This window comes from Pongo pygmaeus, chromosome 15 (genome assembly GCF_028885625.2).
Source record: "Pongo pygmaeus isolate AG05252 chromosome 15, NHGRI_mPonPyg2-v2.0_pri, whole genome shotgun sequence".
Classification (NCBI taxonomy): Eukaryota; Metazoa; Chordata; class Mammalia; order Primates; family Hominidae; genus Pongo; species Pongo pygmaeus.
The window spans coordinates 95,890,046-95,907,478 of NC_072388.2; the positions used below are offsets into that span (position 1 = coordinate 95,890,046).

A 17,433-nucleotide genomic window follows, 5' to 3' on the forward strand; every position below is an offset into this window, starting at 1 on the left:
CCCCTTGCTCACGCCACACCAGCCACACTGGCATTCTTACTCTTTGGTTGCCAGGTGTGCTCCTACCTTAGGGTCTTTGTACAACTCGTCCCTCTGCCTATACTCTCTGCCCAGATACTCACGTGGTCCTCTCCCTCAACTCCTTCAAGTCCTTGTTCCGATGAGCAAAGTCCTTTCAGAGGAGGCTGACCATGACCACTCTGTTTCACTGCAAGCTTTCCCCTTCTGCCTTCTACTCCCTATCCTCTATCTCCCTTTACCTGCTTTATGTTTTTAAAACATGACTGGATTTTCTGAAATATTAGGTAACATATGCATTATTTGTTCTTTTTATCTGTCTCTTCCTGCCAGAACGTGTCAAAAGAGAAGGACCTTTGTTTTGTTCCTTGAGGTATAGCAAGTGCCTAGAACAGTGCTTGGCACATTGTATATCATCAGTGACTATTTGTAGAGTGAGTGAATGAACAGACTATGTCATTACCCTTCATGAATTTACATAGTCCACAGTTAACATTTATTTATTGCTGTGATAACTAGTAGATTTATGTAATTAGCATCTATAAGAATAATCTCTGAAAAAAATACCAATTGTAATGCTTTTCCAATTGTGTGTGTATGGGGGCAGGAATGACTCTGTAGTCACCAGGAACATGTTGGTATTATCTTGATTCAACTTAATTTCTGCCTTTTTTATCTGCTGCATCTAGAAACTTTTCTTTTTTAAAAAATTGTGATAAGAAACATAGAAGATTTCCCATCTTAACCATTTTTAAATTAAGTGTACACAGTAGCGTTAAGTGTATTCATATTGTTGCAAAGCAGATCTCCAGAACTTAATTTGCAAATTCGAAACTCTATATGCCACTAAACAACAACTCTCTTTTCTCCCTCCCTCCAGCCTCTGGCTTATTTCACTTAGCATAACTGTCCTCAAGATTCATCTGTGGTGTAGTGTGTGTCAGAATTTACTTCTATTTTTCAAGGCTGAATAATATTCCATTGTATATACATGCCACATTTATTCATTCATCTGTTAATGGACACTCAGGTTGCTTCCACCTCTTGCTATTATTGTGGATAGTGCTGCTGTGCACAAGGGTGTACAGATACCTCTTTGAGACTACAAACTTTTTCCTAGAGATCTGTTAACTTAAAGGAATAAACATCAATTATTTTTTCAAATAAATGTCCTGAATTTCCAAAGATCTTAATTTTATTTAGTAGCACATTTTTAAATATATAATTTATTTTCACATAATAAAATTTGTATTTTGGTGTAAGCTGTGGAAGTGTAGGTGGTCTGCTTTTTTAACATGATAAAACTCTGGAAAACTGTATATGATAAAATGGAACAAGCTCCCTGAATGAAAAAGCTCATTTCATCTTGAAAGAAGAATTTACTGTATTCCTCAAATTGCCTAGGACTGTGAGTAGCCTAAATGGTAGACTGGAATCCAGGATACTACTGTATTTTGAAAGCAAAAGGAAGAGAATGTTTCAAGAAAGAAAGAATGAACAGTGTTGAGTGCTTCTGGGCAGGCAGATGAGATGATTCAGTGTCAGCTAGATTTCATAGCATGGAAGTCACTGTTGACCTCAGCAAGGGTTGTTAGAGAGGAATCATGAAGGCGGATCTCGGAGTGAGTTGGGTAAGTAGGTGAAAGGAAATATTGGCAAGTACAGACGATTATTGAAACATTTGGCATTGAAAGGGAAAAGAAAGGATGATAGCAGAGGGGGATTAAAAACATTAATTTTTCTTTTTTTTTTGAGACGGAGTCTCGCTCTGTCGCCCAGGCTGGAGTGCAGTGGCACGATCTCGCCTCACTGCAAGCTCCGCCTCCTGGGTTCACACCATTCTCCTGCCTCAGCCTCCCGAGTAGCGGGGACTACAGGCGTCCGCCACCACGCCCGGCTTATTTTTTGTATTTTTAGTAGAGATGGGATTTCACCGTGTAAGCCAGGATGGTCTCAATCTCCTGACCTCGTGATCCACCTGCCTCAGCCTCCCGAAGTGCTGAGATTACAGGTGTGAGCCCCCGCACCCGCCAAAAACATTAATTTTTTAAAATGGCAGAGCCATAAGCATTTTTAAAAGCTGATGGGAAGGATCTAGTTGAGGGAGACATTGAATATATGAGAGAAGGATTAATTAATAGTTTAAGTCTTGAGAAGCGGGGGATGGGATCCAAAGCGAAGGTGAAGGACTTGATGTTTGATAGGAGGAGGATAGTTTCTTTCAATATGATAGGAGAGAAGGAAGCTAGGATTGGCTTGAAGTGGGTGCAGGTGGTTTGTAGGTGTGGCTCTTAGAAAGATGGGGAATTCCCATCTGAAGTTTCTGTTTTCTCTCTAAACTATAATAGGTCATCTGTTGATAATTATGGCTTAGGAAGGGGAATTAGAGTTTTGAGGAAGAATAAACAGTTTGACATAGTCATTGTAGAGGGTGGTTGCTGGACTTTTAAGGAATGACACTCCTTTGCAGTTGGGTGATGTATATTAAGCATAAAGTTAGACATCCGGTAGTTGGGGAAAAATACTAACTTAACTTTTTTGCTGTTTAATTTTATGAATTTACTGAATTCCTACTAACTACAATGTATTGTGACTAAGACATTTCTCATGTACGAGGAGCTTATAAGCTTATAGGAAAAGTTATTTATCACATGCAATAAGAGGTACAAACAGTACTGAAACTTCAGGTCATATCTGACTTCAGAAGAGATAGGTCTTTAGGTATGGGGAAAATGTCAATCAGTGTATAAGGAGAGGTTATATGAGAGAACAGGTTTTGTGCTGGGAAGAATGGAGATAAAAATATGTTGGTTCCATGTTAATGGAATGGTAGAGTCCAGTTTGTCCAGAATTATCCTTGAATCAGAGTGTCTCTATACAATGTAAAACATATCAGAGAAGTTTATGACTTTAAAGAAAATTTCATAAAAATATATGACCCAATAAAGGAGTTTACATGCGTAACTATTTTGGGGAAAATTTATGAGTAGTCATTCAGTGTATAACGAGCTTTATTCAGCATTGTAATTTTCCAGTTTGTGTATGATGAATTCATAGAGCTCATTAAGTGTAAGTGTCATTGTTGTGATTCATTCAAGCCTTTTTCCTCTCTTCAGCAGAAGGTTAAAAAAAAATTCCAAATTTGAATCCAGGACTTCAAGAATGCCAGTTGTCTAAATACAGTACCATATTGTGATAAATATAGCTATTGAAATTTTTAAAAATCTATTCACAAAACTTTATTTTAATATTCATAGCAGAACTTTTTTTGGAATGTTATCTGAAAAACAGAGGACCATTTTATCATCAGAGCTGACTATTAATTAGGGTATTGTTGCAGATATAAAAGTTGATCTGCCACTGAAATTCTATTTGAATATGTATAGTTCCAAGCTTGCTTTGTGTATTTAATAACTTTAGTACCATAATTACTCTGTTTACAATTAAATTTTGGTGAATATGCTAATATGGAATATACCAATGAGTGATTTCAGCAAAGGGCAGTATTGATTTGCATCTTGATGTGCTTTTCAGTTGCATCTGCATTTCATTTAATATCAAAGGAAAAGAATTGGTCAGATTATGTAATGCTAAACTTTTTTTTTCTTTGAAACCTCTCTGTTGCATTGGCTACTATAAAAGTAGATTTGCATAGAGTCAGAGGGGCTGAAATTATGTGGAAAGATTTAATTTTGTTAAAGTTTGTGCCTTTCAGTATATTCATTAATAGAAACCTTAATGCAAGCATCGGTTTCATTATTAGAAGAAACCTATAATGTACTAAAGTGATTGTTTAATTCTAATTAGTATTTTAAGTTCTTCAGAAAGCTCACTAACTTACTGAAGCAAATACTTGTGATTATTTTATTTCTTTGAGCAGGGACTTTGGTTTTAAATAATTCCTCTTTTAAGAAATTGCCTGAAAAGCAACAAGGAGATTGAGAAACAGTGATTTCATATTCTCAGAAACTGAGAAGCTTCTGTAGCCCTGAACTAGAAAATAAGGAGCTGCCAAATGCAGTGAAGGTCAAATAGGGTATGGGAGGATGCTGAAAGGGAACCTGAGACAGAGATGTCAGAAAAGCTGGCAGAATTGTGTTCTCTAAAGAAAGTGGCACACCCTGAGAGGCACATTAATAAGCCTTTGTCTGGGAGAACAGGAATAGGTGTTGGCAGGCAGGGGCACTAGGGAACTTTATGGTGTGATGAAAATGTTCTCTGTCTGATGGTCACACAAGTGTATGTACGTTTGTAAAATTTTGTCAGTTTACACTTGTGCAAGTTAGTAATTTATTGCCTCTCAACTCCAAATTCACCACTTTTTGCTCTGTTTATAAACTTGAGCCAGACCTTTTAAATATTTTTTCTTTTCCTGGACAGTGTTAGATTTTGTCAGTAGAAGGTGAGGAAGGGATACTGCAAGACTTAGCAGAGAAAGTGCTTCTCTTGTTGCCATGTGCTTGTTTTTTTGTTCGTTTGTTTGTTTTTCTTACTCTCTTAAGGTGTGGCTGTCAGCTCTGCTTACTCTCCTGTAAGCTTCATTAGCACCCTGGTAGGCAGCTTCTTGCTCCCACCAGTATCTCGTGGGCAGCAGATTCCTGTGGATAAGCTCTAGCTCACTGGCCCTACAGAGAACTACCCTACCGCCCAGTGGGTCACTGCCACAGTCTGTCCAGTGAAGTGTTCCTTTCTTGGGCACTCTCCCTTAGCCTTGGAGACAATAACTGCTCCCTACATTTGCTAGTTCCATATTCCTTCAAGTTGTCTTTTACATCTATTAGCACTTGACAACTTTTTACAAATTAATAATTTTTTATTTATGTTACATTTTCTTGTTTTAATTGATTGTGTGTTTTCTAGCTCCTGAATGGACACTGACTGTTATCACACACTTGTGATTTGTGTACCTTACTTACTGTGTTAATTTTACATAAATAAACAGGATGAAATAATAAGTATACTTCTTGATTACTTTCTATAACATGAACCAATTGTTTAAACACCAAGATTGGGATATAGAATGCTACCAGATCCCTAGGAACCATCCACCTCCAGCCATTTCTTCCGACCCTTAGTCCCCAAAGTGATATCTGCTGTTTGACTTGTATCACCATTGATTTGTTTTATTATTGAAATTCATGTAAATGGAATATAGTATGTACTCTTCTGTCTGGTGCTGCTTTTTCTTAACACAGTGTTTGGTATGTCCATCCATCTTACTATATTCATTTTCCTGTTGATGGACATACAGGTTTCCAGTTTGTGGCTGTTGTGAATAAAGCTGTTATCATTCTTGTACATGTCTTTGGGTGGACATGTACATGCATAGAAGTTGAATTGCTGGGTCGGTTAGCAGGTACTGCCAAATGAATTTTCAAAATGATCGAAACAGTATACAGTGTAGGAGAATTCTGTTTGTTCCAACTCCTTACCAACACTTTGTAGTGTCAGACTTTTGCAGTTGAAGTCTTCAAAACCTTAAGGAATAGATCAAATGCTGCTTAAACTCCTTAGATTGTGGTAAAGGAAGAAAAGCTTCCACAATCTTGTTATGAAGTGAGCATAATATTGATACTTAAACAGATAAATGTAGCAAAAAAATAAACTACAGACCATTCTTATGACTATCAGTCTTGTCTATGGCTATACCACCCTAAGTGCGCCCATCTCGTCTGAATATCAGTCTTGTTCCTAAATAAAATATTAACAAATAGAATTCAGCAGCACACTAAAAAAATTATAACTGCCACCAAGTATAATTTTTTTTTTTCTAGGAAGGTTGTGTTAAATAGCTCTATATGAGTATGTGGTATACCAGCTGTATTTAAGTCTTTTGTGTTTCTCAAGATGTTAAAAGATAAGTATTGAATAAATATTTATTAGTACACTACCATTGGCCCTGCTTATGCCTGGCTGAAGCAGCCCCTAAGGACTGACAGGGCCTTTGGTTGCCTGAGGCCACCTGAGATTATAGGGGCCAGCAAGAGCAAGAGGGAATCCTCCACATCTTTTTCCATTAGAAGCCACAGGAGGGAGTTTCATTTAGATACATTTTAAAGAAATGTTTCTGTCATAGTGGCCTCTTGCAGAGCAGCTGAGTATATTTCAGTGACTTCTTAACGTTTATGCGCAAGACACAGAGCTACTCTGTTTAATATACAACATATAAGATGTGCCTGGAAATAAAAAGCAAGACTAATAATTCAAGAGAAAAATGAGCAGAGGTTACTAATAGTTTATAGGAAATCAAATACAGATTTTGCTTAGGAGTGTTTTGTTTTAATTTTTTTTTTTTTTTTTGAGAGGGAAGTGGGAATGGACTGGGCATGCTCATTGAGTATGACAGGATTTCCAGTTTTGATCCCTTGGTGAATATTAATTATAGGAGCAATAATCATTTTGTTAAGGAACCTGGTTTCTTTTCATGGGAAGTGGTATTTGAAGACTACAATTTGTTTGCTAGGGATGCTCTTTGCTGCTGGGTTGATTATTGTTTCTAAGCTTTTTAGTGAATGGGGCTAGGAAATACAAAGATGTGTTTCTATGTATGTGTTTATTTTAAAGATACATTCTGAACTAAAAATATTTCCAAGTACAGCATTTTTAACTTTACCTCTTCTGTCTTTTATCTCTGTCTCTTTATTCCATATCTGAATCCTGATGTTTAGGGACACAAGGGAATGATAGAATAATAATATCACATAATTACTCATTTGCATCATTCCACATGTATGCACACAACAGTCTTAGTTAACAAAACCAAGTATCACAATATGATTTCTGGAAAGTTGCCTTTTTTGCATATGTTATCCCATTTTCTGATAGTTGTACTATATCTACAGTGTCAGTACATTTGCCCATTATGTACTCTTTTCTCTCTTGTATAACCCTTGTTGAGTCTCAGTTCTACAAGTATGTATTTACTGCTCACTGATACTGACATTTCTTTAGTCATTTTGGATATTTGCTATGGGAGTGGTAGACCCCTTCTACTGGACTTCTTCTCTAGTAGATTCTTATTGCTGTTTTCTATGTTGATAACACTTAGCAGTCTTTATACTCGAAATTTAGCTGGGTATAAAATCTTTGGTTCATGTTTTCTTTCCTAGAGTCTTAAATATGTTACTTTTTTCCCCCTGGCATAAAATGTTGCTGTTAAAGTGATGACAGTTTGATTTTATTTTCCTTATAAAATATCTGCAGATGCTTAAAAAGTATTTTCATTTACTATTAACTAAATTATATCTTGGTGATGGTCATTCTGGGTCGATTTTTCAAATGTATGTGATATGACCTTTCAAAATGTAGTTTTGTGTTTAAATGAAGTTCAGGAAGGTTTTCTTGAATTACATGATTTTTAATATTCTGTTCCCTTGCTTTGATTTTTTTGGTTATATGTATGTTGGTTTTTTTGTGTTATGTTTTCTTAAACTTTTTTTTGTCCTTTTTGATTTTTTTGTTTTTTTCCTTTTCACTTTCTATTTCTCTTGTCATTAAAAAGTTTTATTTACTCTTATGTTCCTTCTAATGTAGTTTTTATTTCTGAACTGATTTTTGTCTTTCATTTTCAATTATTCTGTCATTTGATTTCTGAATTTTTCTAATTCTGATTGATGTTAGTCTGTATATAAAGTGTTTTTTAGCTTGTTTTGAAATACTAATTTATAGCTATCAACCTTTTGGGAGGCATGTTTTCTTATGTACTTTTCTAAAGGGATTTTTTTTCTCTTTAAAAATACCAACTTAGTGTGGCACTAGGCTTTGATCCATTTTTGTTGCTGAGTTTCGTATGCAGCCAGTTTTCCCTTATATGCAATTAGTTTTAGATAGTCTGGTTCAGGGCGAGTGTATGTCATTCTCTAGATCCCACTCTTCACTTGTTTTTGTGTAGTATTCCAAAATACTGAGGCTAACTTATAGATACACTTCCGTTTGAACTTTTCTTTTTCCTTTCTTTGTATTATCCTTGTGATGTTCACTTTGGCTTCATCCCTAGCAGTTTCTCCTCAGCCTGAGGCTTTGACCTAGAAGGGGCTTTGGCTGGTTAGTTTTGAGAGCTGTAGAGGCAACAGGCTTCAGCCTCTTGAGACCTCACCAAGGACCCCTTGCACTTCCTGGCTGTGGGAGTGGCAGAGCCCTTCTTGTTTCAGTTGCTTTTCTCACAGTGTCTTGTGTGCTTCTAAGAAGTAGCTCCTGCTAATTTTTGGATTCTAAGATTTATCAGAGGCATCACATTTTCTTCTGCTTCCTTCTTTACAGTTGCTGATACCACACAGATCTTATTGCTGTTTGTCTGTCTTCACCTGCTCAAATTTTGTAGAGATAAAGGGATACTGTCCCTCCGTTTGGTTGGAGAGGTTATCCATAGGTGTTGAGTTTTGCTATCCAGTTGTCCTGTCCAGTTTTATGGGGGAATTCAGGGAGATGAAACAGCTGTGCTGCTGCCTCCACCATGTCCAGTGTTAACCTTCAGGAGCTGTGATTTAGAAGCATATTGAAGAGACTGACAGCGATGACGCTGTTCTGTGGGACTATTTTTAGGAAAGAAAGTCATTCCAAGCCTTAATTAATTATTACAATTAGTTTCAATTAGTTGGCCACAGAAATAAAACTAAAAATAAAAGCAAACAGCTTTATTTGGAGGAAAATCACTTTTTATTGATCACAATTTACATTGAATGGATGCTGAGCCAGAATATTTCATTTAAAATATGATATTTTTGTCACTTCTGGAAAGGAATTTCAGAAAAACACAAAAGATTGTCCAGTCACTATTTTGAGATATATAAAGATAAAAAACATGTTGTCCACTCATTTTAAACTATTTTTATTACTATAAGGAATCAGTCAAATAAGAGATTACTCTGATGATTTGATAAAGTGGGTTAAAATTCAGAAGGGCATCTGTTTTAATATTTGGAAGTACTATGTGTTTTAGTTGTTTATTTGGTTTACTACCATAGGTGTAAAAGTAACCTTTCTTGGTGTTTTGAGTCTAGGCTAGCTTGGTTGGCACTGAAATTCCATTTTGCAAGATTTTACCATGACTAAAAACACATTAATGAAGAGAACTAATTGACATGAAGAAATAACAGACACTTTTATTTATTTTGAAGATGTTTTTGTTAACTTAGAGAAGATTTAGACAGCGAAGATGCATTAGTATTCTATAGGAAAAAATTCAATTTAAAAGTCCCCAATAAATTAATAAGGAACATTTGCAGATAAGGAGTTTGTGTATTTGGAGTGATAGTGGGTGAGTTGCTGAAAAATTCCAGTTGAATGTAGTGTGTATGTATGTAGCATATCTAGGCTCAAAACTGAGCTCAAAACTGAGCTACAGACTTCTTTCATCTGAATAGCCATTTCAAGTGTTGCATACTGTCTTAATGATTCTTATTAACCTTCTTTCTTTTCTATATCTCCAGTATGTTTTTAGGGAACTGTGGAACCTAACAAATACTTATTTTAAATCTTTTTTGATTAATATTTATAGAACCGAGAGTTTGAAATCACACAACACACACAAGTTCACATGCATACTAGTACAAATTGAGTTCCTTCAGTCAACGAAGTGAGTTACACCTGAGGGCACTTGAAGCACAGTGTGAAGTGACTTGATCAAGATTACCCAACGAGCTGGTGTCATACCTGCAATCCAGGTCTTTTGATTCCAGTCAGTGCTCTTTTCACAATAAAACACTGCTTTCTCTGAATGTTATGTTAAACTTATGTGTCAGTGAGAAAAATGAATCAAGATTCATCTCCTAAAGGATAGTTAATGAGAAAGGAAGCTTAGGAATTCTGGGTGTCACCAGCCTTGCCCAGATGATTAAGCCATAGTTTCTCCTGTCACTCTTGAAAGTTGTGCTCCTTCCTTACAGTGACTTCCATAATTGTGGAGCATGTTGGTGAGGTCTTGGAGCCAGGTAGTCACCGGTGCAATTTTCTGTTGTTCCACCACTTACCAGCTTGCTGAGCCTTAATTTCCTCGAAATGGAGATGATAATGTAATCTTCACAGAGTCATGAGGATGGATGGGAACCTGTGTAAAGCATTTACTAGCATGTCCCAGGAACCTTTGCCCTTTCCCCTTGTGCTCAGTTGCCTTATGTTTTCAATCTCTGCACTGTGTTCTATCATATCGGTATTGACCTTATAATAAACTCTTCATTTTGTTCCTATAAAATGTGCATTCTAATTGGATGCACCTTTCCCTTTCAGCTTCATAGAGCAATTCTTTGTTGTTGTTAAATAGCATTTTTAGTTGTAGTTGATCATTATGCCATTGGACTTAAACCTAATTATTTCCTTGAAAATAATTGCATATATGATTTTATTGTTTCTTCTCCAAAGTTAAGAGATAATCAAATAGGATTTGAGCCATTATAAGTCAGAATTAACAGATATCCTTTAAGTTTTGGAGTAAGTAGGAATTTGAACAGCATCTCTGTACGGAAGTTTTCCTGAGGGAAAAATGTTTTGAACACTTCTAAGATTAGAACTCTGACCGTTTCTTTGTTTTATGTTATAGTGAAAATGCCTCGTGTAAAAGCAGCTCAAGCTGGAAGACAGAGCTCTGCAAAGAGACATCTTGCAGAACAGTTTGCAGTTGGAGAGATAATAACTGACATGGCAAAAAAGGAATGGAAAGTAGGATTACCCATTGGCCAAGGAGGCTTTGGCTGTATATATCTTGGTAAGTGTGTGACTGCTTCTGATGATCAATCCAAAGATTTATATGCTTGCTTATGAAAATGGTTTCTCAATTATGAGCTGTTATAGGATGTTCCTAATAATCTGCAGTCAACTTAATAGTTTCTGATTAAGCAAAAATGCATCTCTGACGTAGGAGTGGAAATTGTTAATACAGTCACAACAGAAAAGGAGGAAAAAATAGCTGTAATACTATAATTAGTGAGCAGTAGGACTTTAGATTTTTAAGATACCTTATATAATCTTAATCTCTTTTGAGACCCAAAGAAACCCATGTACGTATCTTTCCCCTCCCACCTCCACCTATGTGGGATTTATTCCCTCCGTGTTTGTCTGATTTGGAGGTTTGCAAATCTTTTACAAGTGTGAGTTTCTTTTTTCTTTCTGTGCAACCCTCTTAGCCATCATACTGGAACTAGCGGAATTACCTAGAAACTGCATATTAGGCCTGATTAAATGTGCAGATAACTAGCATACTTACTCTGAAATTTTTGGGGACCCATTGTGGAATCCTGAAATTCTGTTAGGTTAACTAAATTATGGACTTAAAAAATATTTTACCTGATTGCTTCTAAAGCTGTCTGCTTCACCAATAAATATATTTGCTTCTGATTTTTCTAACTTTTCTATTCTATGTTCTCACTCTACTTCTAATCTCAGATTAATTAATTAATTTCTGCCATGGAGGTTTATAAAATTTTATTTTTAGCAATATCTTACTCGGAATACTAATAATACAACATAGATTAGTGTCACTTGGGAACTTGTTAGACCTGCAGATTTTTGAGCCTTACCTCAGACTACGAATCAGAAACTGCAGGGAGAGGGCCCAGCAGTGTTTGTTCAAGGTGATTCTGATGCATGCTAAAGTTTGAGAACCACTGGTAGGTAAAAGATCACTGGTCTTACTCAAGAGGAGTCCCACTTCACCTGCTCCAGGAGCAGTGGGCTGCCCTTGGTCAGTTGCAGTTTCTGGAGCTATCTTTATGAAACATAGCTTGAAATCTAATGCTTTATCATATTTTATGCATATGATTCCTGTCGGCCAGTGGCACCCTTTTGTGAAATATATGTTGATTCTCTGGTTTTGTTTAGAGCCAAACCCATTCCAGTGAACTAGGCTGTATCTCTGATTTATGGCAAAAATCCTTGTAAACCATTAAAGAGTAGTGGCTGTATTAGCCAGGTATATATTTTTGATCTTGTGATTGAGGAGAGATGGTAGATGAGATAAGCTGTCTTTACTACAGGATATGTGGACTTATGCCATCCGGTATTAATAGAAACCTGTCTCTAAAAAAATAGGTTCTTCATTTTACATTAATTTACTTTTGTAACCTTTTGCAAAGTTAAAACTTGCCTCGTGTATGTCTCATCTGTTTTATCTGTATTTATCATCAAAAGGTGCCATCTAATAGTATTTTTAATAGGCAATGATTTGACCTCTGTAATAAAACTTTACTTTTGTAAGGTTGGGATGACTAATCTGTAAAAGGAGGCACTTGCTTGAGTATTGTCGCCTCCAGTCTCTGTCTCTGTGATACACTGAAACAGCCAGATTCAAGATCATCAGCAGTTTGTTAATGAATTAAAAAGATTGCTTTTGAATTTTCTTTGCATTTTCTTTTCTGTAGCATTTGATACTGTTTATCTTTGTTTCTCATAACTATTGCTTCCATTATCTTTTATGATAGCATACCTTTTCCCTAGTTTTCTTTCTGCCTTTCTGGCTGTACTTGGTCATCTTTATAGGCACTTCTGTGTGCTCCAGCTTTTCTTCTTAGGTTCACTTTTTATTCTGTATATTCTTTCTGAGTGATATCAGCCTTCTCCCGCTGTCTCTTTACCGTTGATTTCCCTGTCTTTTATCTGTAGCCTAGGACTTGATTTCCTGAGTCCAGGCCCGTAGCCACTGGCCTGTAAGGGATCTCTACTTAGATGTTCCACAGGCATTTCTAAAACTTGTATCATCATCTTTTGTCTCCTGATCCTGTCATGAGGATTGTCTCAATGAATGACAGCCTTGAAGCCAGAAACTGGGAAGGCATTCTTGAGCATTCCTTCACTAATATCGTAGTTCCTTTTCTAGTCCTATTGCTTTACCTGGGTGACTTCTCAGATCCATTCATTTCTCTCCATCTTTGCAGCCACTGTCCTGGTCAGGTCATTATCATGTCTTGTCTGGACTCTGACTGTAGCACTGAATCTTCTCTGTCCCAGTCTTGCTGCCTTGCACACCGTTTTTTTCAGTATGGCTTTTATGACCAAGTATACTGATCAGATAAATCTGATCATCCTGTTTAAACCTCTCTGATGACTCCCCAGTGTCCTTCAAATAAGGTGCCAGACTTTTAAAGAGTGACATACAAGTCCCTTCTTATACAACGTTTATCTTCATCCCTTTTATCTCCTCAAAGTCTGTGCTTCAGCCGTCTTGCTGCCCTTTGGCTCTTGATCTTTGTAAATGATGCTTTAAAAATTTTTTTAATATATTTTATTTTACATTGTTTTTGTACCAAGCCTTTGAAAAATTTTTAGTAGCTTTACTGAGGTATAATCCATATACTTAGACTATTGGTATAGCCTCTTAACTGATCTGCCTGCTTCTGCCCCTTGCCCCTATACTCCATTCTCCACAAAGCAGCCCAAAGAAGTCTTTGTTACCACAGTCTGATTTTGCTAACCCTCTTCCAGTGGCTCCCCATCTCATTCATAGTGACAGCCAAAACCTTTATGTTACCTGTTAAGCCCATCGTGTTTGTTCCCTGCTGCTTTCTGATCTGTCTCTCCTCTTCCGCCTCACGTAGTTTCCCCCAGCTACTTTTGCCTCCTTGTTTTCCAAACATGTCAAGCACACTCCTACATCAGGGTCTTTTTTGTTTTTTTTTTTTTTGAGATGGAGTCTCGCTCTGTTGCCCAGACTGGAGTGCAGTGGCGTGATCTTGGCTCACTGCTACTTCTGCCTTTCAGGTTCAAGTGATTCTCCCACCTCAGCCTCCCGAGTAGCTGGGACTACAGGTGCGTGCCACCACCATGCCCAGCTAATTTTTGTATTTTAAGTAGAGATGGGGTTTCACCTTGTTGGCCAGGCTGGTCTCGGAACCCCTGACCTCAGGTGATCCACCTGCCTTGGCCTCCCAAAGTGCTGGGATTACAAGTGTGAGCCACTGTGCTCAGTCCACATCAGGGTCTTGGTGCTGTTCTCCCTGGGGTGCTCTTCACTAAGATACATACATGGCTTTTTGCCTCCCTGCTCTCAGGCCACTGCTCAAGTAACACCTTGTCAGTAAGGTTTAGATCCCTCTTACCGTGTGGCCACACTGCTTACGTTTCTTTCCTGCTTAATTTGTCCTCTATAGCACTTCACACTGTCAAATGTACTTTGTATTTTATTTCTGGTCTGCGTCTTACCACTGAAGTGGTGGCTTTGTAGGAGTAAGGATTTTTTCCTGTTCATTGCTAAATCTCTATTTCCTAGAAACTGACATTTAGTATGTACTTGGTAAATATCTGTTTAATGAATATGGGCAACCTTATATTTCTAACTCAGTATTCTGGGGCAACTGTACTTCTTTATTTGCATGAAATAAAATGATAGCCACATTAAAATTATTCTGATGGTAGTTGAAAGTTCTAGTGCCAACATCCTGAACTATTGGTCCAGATGAGTTTTTCCTAAGCTAGTGCTTTTTAGAACTTAAGCCCCCTCATTTCTTACTCTTTAGATGCTCCTCTCCTCTTAAAAGAATTTCATAGTTCATTAAATTTAAGAAATGTATTACTTATCCTCTGGGGAATTCATAATATCCATTAGCATATCAAAGGCCATTAGTACTTTTGAATTAAAGAAATCTTTAACTTATTTAACTCAGTTTCCCATATGTAATTGATAATCGTATAGAAGAAACCAGAAATTGTAAGATGCATTCTAAATTCAGATATGTTAAAACATGAATAAAAGTCTTAAAATTTATGAAATGTACTGTAATGATATCCTGAAACACATACTTGGGAACTGAAGTGTATTCTATCAAGGGGTTACAGATATACAAACCTAAATATTAATATATTTATAATATTACTTGTTCTGATATTAAATATTTTATTTTTTAAACAGCTGATATGAATTCTTCAGAGTCAGTTGGCAGTGATGCACCTTGTGTTGTAAAAGTGGTAAGAAATATTTTAGCTAATTTGTTTTCTGTTGATTTGGTGTAGTATTTTGTAAAATGCCTTTTTTGATTAACTAGAATTAATTAAACCATAAGATACTACATTTTTAATAACTTAAAAAATATTTAATAAGACACAAAAGTAGGTTTATAGTTTTAAATCATTTGAGTGTGAAAAGTTCCTCTCGAAATAAAGTGACACTGGTATTCGGGGGTAAATGAATGAAAGCATAGAGGCATGCAGATGTGGAATAAAAATATTCAGCTCATTTAAGAAATTTCATCTACTTTTACGGATACTTTTTATATTTATATCCTATAAGACTATACTAATTTAATATAATTTTATTGTATTTTATTTTGCATTTGCTTCTGGACTTCTACTTGGTCAATTTTTTCTGTTTATTCCCAATTTTCTTTTCTTGCATTTTAGTAAATTAAATTATTTATTTTATTGTGATTGTTGGGCCTTTTTTGCTATAATAATGTTGAAATTAGTTTGTAATGTGTGAAGATTGGCAACATCCTATCTGACATAAGCATACTTCTAACAGCCAGATCCATTTATATGTTGGCGAACTAGAAGACATTTTACTATTTTTTAAGTCAATTATGTACCTTTTTGCTTACCAACATTTGTTACTCTCCTTCTTCAAAGTTACTTGATACATGTGAAGAATATGTTTTGGTTAAATAGAAGAACCAACAGGATGTATTATCTGGGCAAATTAACATATAACTCCTCCCTTACTTTTTCTCCTACGGGATACATGTATTAGGGTTCTCTAGAGGGACAGAACTAATGGGATAGATGTACATATGAAGGGGATGCCCCCCATGATTTAATTACCTCCCACCAGGTCCCGCCCACGACACATGGGGATTATGGGAGCTACAATCCAAGATGAGATTTGGGTAGGGACACAGCCAAACCATATCAACCAGAACTCAGGAATTAGAATTACTCTGAAGGTTTTCATTTTGTTTCGTTTTACTCTCTTTTATATTTTATCTCTTAGGAGTTAGGAGTCAGCTTTTTTGGATGTTTTTAGTGATTTTTAAACTTTTTTAAAAAAATTGAGGCATAATTTTTACGGGGAAATACATAGATATAAAATGAACAGTTTGAAGACTTTTGACAAGCACATATACCTGTGTAATCCTCACCTCTTAAAATGTAGAACATTTCCATCATACTAAAAAGATTCCTTATGTTCTTATTCAGTCAAAACCCTACTCCCTTGCACCCTTGGAGGCAACCACTTGTCTTGAGTTTTCTTTTTTTTTTTTTTTTGCCGTGAATGAGTTATTCCTGTTCCAGAAGGTTATGTAAATGGTATTAAACAGTATATGTTGTTTTGTAACTTCTTATGCTCAGCATAATGTTTTAATGGTTCGTCCATATTGTTGGTGTATCAATCATTTGTTTCATTTTATTGCTCTCTTGATAGACATTGGGGTTGTTTCCAGTTTTTGGTATTATGAGTAAAGCGTCTATAAACATTCTTGTACAAGTGTTTTTATGGAGACAGGTTTTTATTTTTCTTGGATAAATACTTAGAGTTGCTGGTTTATAGGGAAGATGTCTGTTTAAACTTATAAGAAAGTACTAGGCAGATTTCCAAAATGGTTGTGCCCTTTTACACATTGGCCAATAATATATGACAGTTCTGTTTGTGGCCTCTTCAACATTTGGCATTGTCAGGTGTGTGTATTTGTTTTTTAGCCATTACAGATAGTATGCAGATGTGACTTATAGTTTCAGTTTGCACGTGCTTGATGCCTAATGATTTTGGGCAGTTTTTTGTCATGCTTATTGGCCATTCATGTATTTTCCTTTGTGGAGTGCCTCTTCTGTCCTTTTTGCCCCTTTCCTCTTATTTTTATCTTTTAAAAATAACTGGGTTGTTTTGCTTTTTATAATTGAATAGTAAGAGTTTTTTTCTGGATGCGGTTCCTTTTTCAGATACATGTTTTAAACATTTTCTACTAGTTTATAGTTTGCCTATTCATTTTTTGAATGCTTTTTCTACATCTGAGATGAATCACAGGATTTTTCTCCTTTACTCTGTTAATGTGGCAATTACATTGATTGATATTTGAGTGTTGACTGAACTTTGTATTCTTAACATACACCCCACTTAGTCGTGGTGTATTATAGTTTTTACATAATGCTAGAATTGATTTGTGAATACTTTGTTAAGGATTCTTGTGTCTTTGTTCGTGAAGGATATTGGTGTCTCGTTTTTTTCCCCACTGTTTCTCAATTTAAAATTTCCAATCTCATTGTTGATTTTGGTAGCAGAGTTCTGTACCTGGCACTCTGTTTGGTCTTCCCCCTTTTGCCCTGTAGGCTTAAGTCTCCTCCATTTTACTCCTAGGATCTCTAGGGGAAAAAAGCCAGGGCTGCCATGGACTCACTTTGTTTTCTGTCTCTTAGGGGTCACAGTCCTCCTGTCCTGTCCATTGTCTAATTTCTGAAAATAGAAATTTTCTTTTTTTAAGTCCGTTTTTATCTTTGTTTGCA

The 17,433-nt window shown here is 36.2% G+C and overlaps 1 protein-coding gene across 8 annotated transcripts in view; it reads left to right on the forward strand.

Annotated features, from left to right (window-relative positions):
• Positions 1-17,433, forward strand: part of VRK1 (VRK serine/threonine kinase 1) — an 84,113-nt gene that overhangs the window by 25,516 nt on the left and 41,164 nt on the right. For all 8 annotated transcript variants that reach the window (XM_063652060.1, XM_054448540.2, XM_063652059.1 and 5 more), the window contains exons 2-3: positions 10,553-10,717; positions 14,852-14,907. In XM_063652060.1, the coding sequence (XP_063508130.1) occupies positions 10,558-10,717; positions 14,852-14,907 (216 nt within the window). In that variant the 5' untranslated portion in view covers positions 10,553-10,557. The remainder of the gene's footprint in view (positions 1-10,552; positions 10,718-14,851; positions 14,908-17,433) is intronic.